Here is a 6642-nt window from a genome sequence, read left to right as displayed (position 1 = left end):
TGAGGGTTGGCAGAGTGTGCCGGAGAACCCGACGGTGTAAGGGTTCTGGAAACGAACCCAGGAAAAATCAAGGTTATGCAGGCTGTTGGCTCCAGGAGAACCCGACAGTGTCGGGGTTCCGCAGGAGAACCCGACAGTGTCGGGGTTCTGCAGGCCGCAGGCTGCGGGAGAACCCGTCAGCGTCCAGGTTCCGAAGGAGAACCCAGCAGAGTCAGGGTTCTGGAAAAGAACCCGGAAGCGTCAGGGTTCTACAGGCCAATCCTCCAGGAGAACCCGGCAGTAACGGGGTTCCGGGAAAGAACCCGGCAGCGTCCACGGGTCGCAGCTCCCAGAGTCCAGATCAGGTTAAATAGACTTTTTATTCACAAGTAAAAATCTTAACAGCAAACATTCAGAACATTGTCTTGTTTTGTTTTGTTTTTTTTTTAAACAGACTAGCGGGCTGCGGCTCCGGGGCCCGAGGACTGTCCGCCGTCACCCCTCCGTACCTCCACCCGCAGGGCTGGGGGGGGGTTTGGGGCGCACAGGTGTGACAACTCCAGCGTGAGAAGCAACCGGGTGAATTCCAAAAAGAAACCTACTGCTCCGGATGGAGGAGGAAGGGGTGAGGAAGAGGAGGGTGTGCAAGCGCGGAGCGGTTGATTGTCACGGCACGAAGTGGGGAGGCGGCGGCGGTGGAGGTGGAGGAGGAGGTGGGGGGGTGGAAGGGGAGCTCCGGCGGGCTATGTGTCGCATCCCTCGGCGGGGAAGATGTCCTCGTAGGCGGGCGGCGGCTCGCCGGGCAGGCGGAAGGAGAAGGGGAAGCAGCGGTTGAGCTCCGGGTCCGAGGGCGCGTACCCCGGCAGCTCGATGCACGGGTGCCCGCCGCGCCGCGCCTCCGCGCCCGCCTCAGCCGCCGCGCTCGCCGCGCACAGGTCGATGTAGGATACCGGCTGCGGGTCCCGCTCCCCGGCCAGCACCACGCCGCTCCGGCGGCCGCGGCGGCTCCGCGACAGCTGCGCGCTTTTGTAGCGCTTGATGAAGAGCAGGTTGACGAGTCCCAGCAGGCACTCCAGGGTGCTGAGCACCGTGGACACCACCAGGCTCCGCTGGTAGTCCCGCAGCCGCCCGCAGGCGGGGTCCTCCAGCGGCGGCTGCAAGCAGTAGTGGGAGCGCTTCCTCTCCGCCAGCGCCGCCGCGTCCCCGTCCACCACGGCGCCGGAGAAGGCGGTGAGCACCCCCAGGAGGAAGACCACCACGCCGAGGAGGAAGAAATTCCTGCAGCCGGGCTTCTCCGCGCAGCACATAAGCGCGGCGCCCAGCAGCGCCTGGCCGGCGCCCAGCAGCAACCCGGAGTAGAAAGCCCCGGCGGCGGCGCCCAGCTGGAAGTGCGTCCGCACGGCGGCTCCGAGCGAGACGCAGCGCAGCCCCACCGCCACCTCGGCCAGGGCGCACAGGAGGAGCAGCGCGCCGGACAGCGCGGCGCACAGCCCCGTCCCGCTGCAAGTCATGGTGATCCCCCGCTGGCGCTCCGGACGCCCCCGCCGCCGTCCTCATCCTCTCCCGTCCGCTCCGCCGGCTCCCCCGGACCCGCGGCGGGTCATCGTCGGTGCTCCTGCGGCTCAGAGCGGCCGGTCCGCGCCGCCGCGGAGTCTCCCGCTCATCCCCGCGCAGCTCCGCGGGAGCGGATCGATAACTAACGACGGGAGCGCCTCCTGCAGGGGGGGAGCTATTGCATCGATAATCGATAATCCCCCCCCCCCCCCGCCAAAAAAAATATGATCGGTCAGGTCCGGTGCGTGCGGCGTCGGCGCGCTCCGTGCACGCAAAGTTGTTTTTTTTTTTCCCGCGTCCTCGTCCGGGAGAGAGTGTGTGCGAGGCGCGGGGGTCGAGCCGTGCGTGTCTTGTGCGTGAAGGAGGGGAGGGGAGGGGAGGGAGACACCCGGAGGGTGCGGGGGGGAGAGGGGGTTGCGGTGCAAGGCTGACCCGCAAAGGCTCCGCTAGAAAAAAAAAAAAGGGGGGGGGCAGTAGCGCCGCGCCGGTCTTTGAACGCACCGCCGCCCCTCTCCGGATTAATCCGCGGGATTATTAATCCCAGGCGTTCGTTGCTTTTTACGTTTCCCGGGAATTAACGCTCCTTCCGCTACGCCTACTCCCTAAGTAGCGCCCCTCCTCTTTCTTCCCCTCCTCCTCCCTCTCCTTCCTTCCTTCTCCTCCTCTTCCTCAGCGTCACGCACACTGAGTGGACATCATCCACGCACAAAAAGTATGAATAATAGAGGAGTCAAACGCGGCCAGATGGCAGCGGACCGGACTCTGAGGAGGATGAATAGGAGGAGGAGGAGGAGGTAGAGGCGTCTCCACGGCCTGTGGTCCGGTCAGAGCTGATGGAGGGTCACGCAGAGGTGGAGGCAAGGAGACGCCTTGGAGTCTCACCATCATATGGGGTGAGTCATCAGTGATGCACACACACACTCTTTGAGTGTGTGTGTGGAGATGGATGATACTTTTGAATGGCTTGTTCGATGGTCAGAGGAGGTTCCTCCCTTGGTCCCCCCTCCAAATGTGTCTCCAAGTTCTCTTCAGCCCTCCAGGTGGATCCGACCTCCTGCTCCCCAGTGCTCGAGGTCCAGATGGTGGTCAGAACTTTCTACAAGAAGATCCTGGAAGATCTACCTTTCCTTTCGGTTCCTGACCTGAAGATCCCGGAGGACCCTGCTGGCTTCCTGTTCCTGACCCTCCCTGTGCTGTGTACCTTCTACAGAAGGAGATCCTGGAAGATCCCACCCTCGTTCCTACCTCCTCCAGCTGATGTGGGTCCTGTGAGGAAGCGCGATGCGGTGAAGATGAAGACCTACATCTCTTCCAAGTCCTCGTCTTCTGAAGACCCCACAGGTGTGAAGCTCCTCTTGAACGTCGGAAGGTCGACCAGATCGGCGAGGAGGAGGAGTTGGAGGACTTGTGGAAACCTTCGGGACGACGAGCCTCCCAGGGACGCTGGAGGTTCTTCACGGAGAGCCTGTTGATCATCTGGACCGGCCGGCCGTCTTACATCACCCTGCTGACCGGTGGATCCGGATCTTTCCAGAACGTGGGTGTCTTGAAGCCTTGAGATGGTTGGAACCGTGATGAAGAGCGATGCAAATGAAGTGGAAGCTGGCCGGCTCTCCAGCAGAAGGAGAAGGAGGAGGAGGAGGAACCGCCGGGCCAGCGCATCTTCATCTCCACAACGTCGAGGGACATCGTTCCACAGAAGATTCAGCGATCCGGTGCCGGTCTCCATCCCAGGACTGTCCACAACATGGAGGACAACCTCTCAGGAAGGAGAACCAAGACTCGGCAGTCGCTTCATCGGTGTTTCGATCCTTGATCTGCTCGTTCGTCCTCTTTCCTCCTGAGCGTGTGGGATGATGAGCGTGAGCTGGACCTTCACACCGCCAGCATTCCGAGGCTGCCACACATCCGGTGTGAAGCACATCAAGCCTCCAGGTCGAGGACCTGAAGCTCCCAGGGTGATGAACTTGAAGCTTCAAATAAAGAACCCGAGGCCTCCAGATCAGGAACTCAAACCCTGCAGGTCAGGAATCGTAAACCTCCAGTTCAGGAACCTGAGGCCTCCAGATCTGGGAACCTCTGGATATGCAAAGCTGTCTTCTCACATAATGTAAGTGACACATTAAATGTGTTTAAGGTGGCAATGAATTTTGTGACTGCAGAATCCCAATGAGACGTGTGTGTGTGTGTGTGTGTGTTTATGTAATCAACCAAACATCAAGGTGGCCTGCAGCAGAGACGCAACAATGTTATGGCTGATCTCCTGGTGCGAGTCAACTTTAACTTGCCCGTGAACTTGCCCGTGTGTGTGTGTGTGTGTGTGTGTGTGTGTGTGTGTGTGTGTGTGTGTGTGTCAGCCCCAATGGGGGGCGCGGAGGAGCTCCAGCATCCAAGATGCAGTTTTACAGCGGCGGTAACAAGAGCCCTGACAGGTCTGCCTGTAAAAGCGGCGCCGGCCTATAAATATTAATGGGTGTGAAGCAGCAGCCTCCCGCCACCCCGCAGAAGAACACACACCCTCAGACCTTCTCCAGACGGGGAGGAGAAGGACGCCCAGGTCCGGGGTCCGACCGGCAGGAGGTGAGAGACGGGTCCGGTGATTCCATGACAGTTTTCAAAGCTGTTAAAAAAAAAAAAATCAAATTTGGGGCTCCTCAGGCTGGGGGTTCTGGGGTTCCTCCACAGCGGCACGTCACCGAGAAGAGTCGGGACACGAAGGAGAAGGTTCGGGTTGCGACGAGGTAAAGGTGCGACAACAGCGGCGGCGGGAAGAACAAGTGGATTATGAAGAACTGGATCAGTAGCAATCGAGGGAGTGAGAGAGTGAATGATCATCTATATGATGCATGATTGAGAGGGTGGGTGTTGAATGTCTGATGTGTCACCCAGAGGGTGAACATTTTATTTGACATGTGAATGAGAGGGTGAACGGTTTCACGTCTCTGAACCCCCGGTCTCGTCCAATCACACACGGGATGAGCGGTGTAGATATGAAATAAATAAATGAATGAATGAAGAATTGTATCTATCCAGAAACAAAGCATGAGTGTGAGTACTAGTGTTTTACTCTATACCAGATCCCCTTTTTCCTCATGAAACAGACAAGAAGAACTTGATAGTAGCATCACGAGCAGTAATGGGAGTTTTCTAAGCAAAATACTTGATCGCGATAGAAACCCTCCTCCACCCTGAAAGTGTCCTTGACTTAAACATGGCCCTTTGAATAAACCGTTTGTTCCAAGGCGCTTGTTTCCATCCGTGCCTGCAGACCCTTGGCGACCAGCATGCGGTTCAACGTTAGGAGGGAAGAATGGAGTACGCTATGGATCCTGACCTGCAGGAACGTGGACTCTTAACAGACCTCATCATTCATTCATTCATTCATTCATTATCTCTGCCACTAATCCTGCTGTCAGGGGTGCTGCAGCCTATCCCAGCTGCGATTGGTCGAGAGGGGCCGATCCAATGTAAACATTCACCCTCTCATTCACACGTCATGTAGAGATGTACGACTATTCCCCCTCTTATTCACAGAGAACATATTGAGACATATAAACATTCACCCTCTCATTCACGCATTATACGGAGACATTGCATGATTCACTCTCATCCACGTCATATACAGACATTCACCCTCTTATTCCCGTGTCCTATAGAGACCTGCAGCCGTTCACCCTGTCGTCCAGCGCTGGTGAACACGGCTGAGGTTTCTGTCTGCTTTCAGAAAGCTTAGAAGCGCTTCCTGCGCTCCTGTTAGGTCGGATTGATTCGGCTTTTTATGAAAGACCTTCGCTTCAGGATAAGATGATGTGATGATCCCAAGGTTCTATCATGACTCTGCGGCTTGCGTGGAGCTCCTACATTCACGCTGTCAAAATGGAAGTGAGAGGAGAAGGCGGAGTGGAGAAGGGACCTTCGAAGATCTGCTCCACCTTCCCCTGCCGTCACTTCCCTGCGTTTTATTTCGGAGATCTTGGCTGCTTAGTTCTACAGAACCGTCCGTCTTTCCCTCGTCATCCTCGCTTTTCTGAGCAGAGCTCTGCGTGATGTTCTCGTGGACCTGCTGCGTACACACACACACGCACACACTGAGCACACATGTTAAAGAACCTCGCACGAATTCACTTCCACAGAAAAATTAAATCTGGGCTTGGGAGTAGCGGTCGGAGTTTTCTCCTCACAGCCAGAAGCTCCCCGGTTGGATTCTCCATTCCTGTATGAAGTCTCCATGTTCTCCCCGTGTCTGCGTGGGGTTCCTCAGCGTTCTCCGGGTTCCTCCCACAGTCCAAACACATCCATGAGCTTCACTGGAGACCCTACATTGTCCAGACATGTGGATGAGAGGGTGGATGGGTGTAAACCTCTATGTCAGGGGTGTCAAATTCATTTTCACAGAGGGCCACATCACCATCACGGTTGCCCTCAAAGGGCCACATGTAACAGTAACAGTATACATGTAACTAAATGTAATGTAAAATAAATGTAACTACTCCTTAATGTTAAATAACTCTGAATGTATTACTCATTCAAATCCAAAATGTTACATATACGTTCCCATCTTTCTTGAAACAACCTTCCATCTGCATCAACGTTTCTTTTCCTGGATATTTAGGGATCATTTGTCTTTCTCAATTCCACTTGTTGAAAACGGCATTGATGTGGATACACTGCGGTCTAATAGTGGGTAACGTCATGGGTAACATGAATTGTGGGAAATGTAGTTTATGATCAAATCACGCATTTGACTTGTTAATTTTAAGACAATCAGACTTTTTAAGACGTTTTCGGGGGCCACATAAAATGATGTGGCGGGCCACATTTGGCCCGCGGGCCACGAGTTTGACGTGCTCTATATGATGTATGAATGTGTCTATTTATGACACACATGCATGAGAGGGTGAATGTGTCGATATCACATATAAACGAGAGTGAATTATATATATATCTATATGACATATGAGAGGGTGAATGGTTGAAGGTCTTTAAAAGATGCATGAATGAGTGAATGTGTCTACATGACATGTGCATGAGAGAGCGAATGGTTTCATGTCTCAATATGACATGAATGAGAGGGTGAATAATTGTATTGTTTTATATGATGTGTGAGTG

At 55.0% G+C, this 6642-nt stretch overlaps 1 protein-coding gene across 1 annotated transcript; it reads right to left on the bottom strand.

The window, feature by feature from the left end:
- Positions 1 to 342: 342 nt before the first annotated feature.
- tmem271 (transmembrane protein 271) lies at positions 343 to 2420 on the bottom strand. Its single transcript, XM_086178702.1, has one exon. It carries the CDS (start codon positions 1488 to 1490, stop codon positions 723 to 725), a length of 768 nt encoding a protein of 255 aa, XP_086034828.1. The 5' UTR covers positions 1491 to 2420; the 3' UTR covers positions 343 to 722.
- Positions 2421 to 6642: the final 4222 nt, after the last annotated feature.

Source organism: Fistularia commersonii, chromosome 31 (assembly GCF_037954325.1).
Source record: "Fistularia commersonii isolate RoL2024-O1a breed Wild chromosome 31, RoL_Fcom_v1.0, whole genome shotgun sequence".
Lineage (NCBI taxonomy): Eukaryota > Metazoa > Chordata > Actinopteri > Syngnathiformes > Fistulariidae > Fistularia > Fistularia commersonii.
The sequence above is the reverse complement of the archived record's forward strand: the minus strand, read 5'-3'. Positions and strand labels throughout refer to the sequence as shown.

Coding starts and splice junctions, on each gene's coding strand:
- tmem271 (XM_086178702.1), bottom strand. CDS start 1,490: ATGACTTGCAGCGGGACGGGGCTGTGCGCCGCGCTGTCCGGCGCGCTG.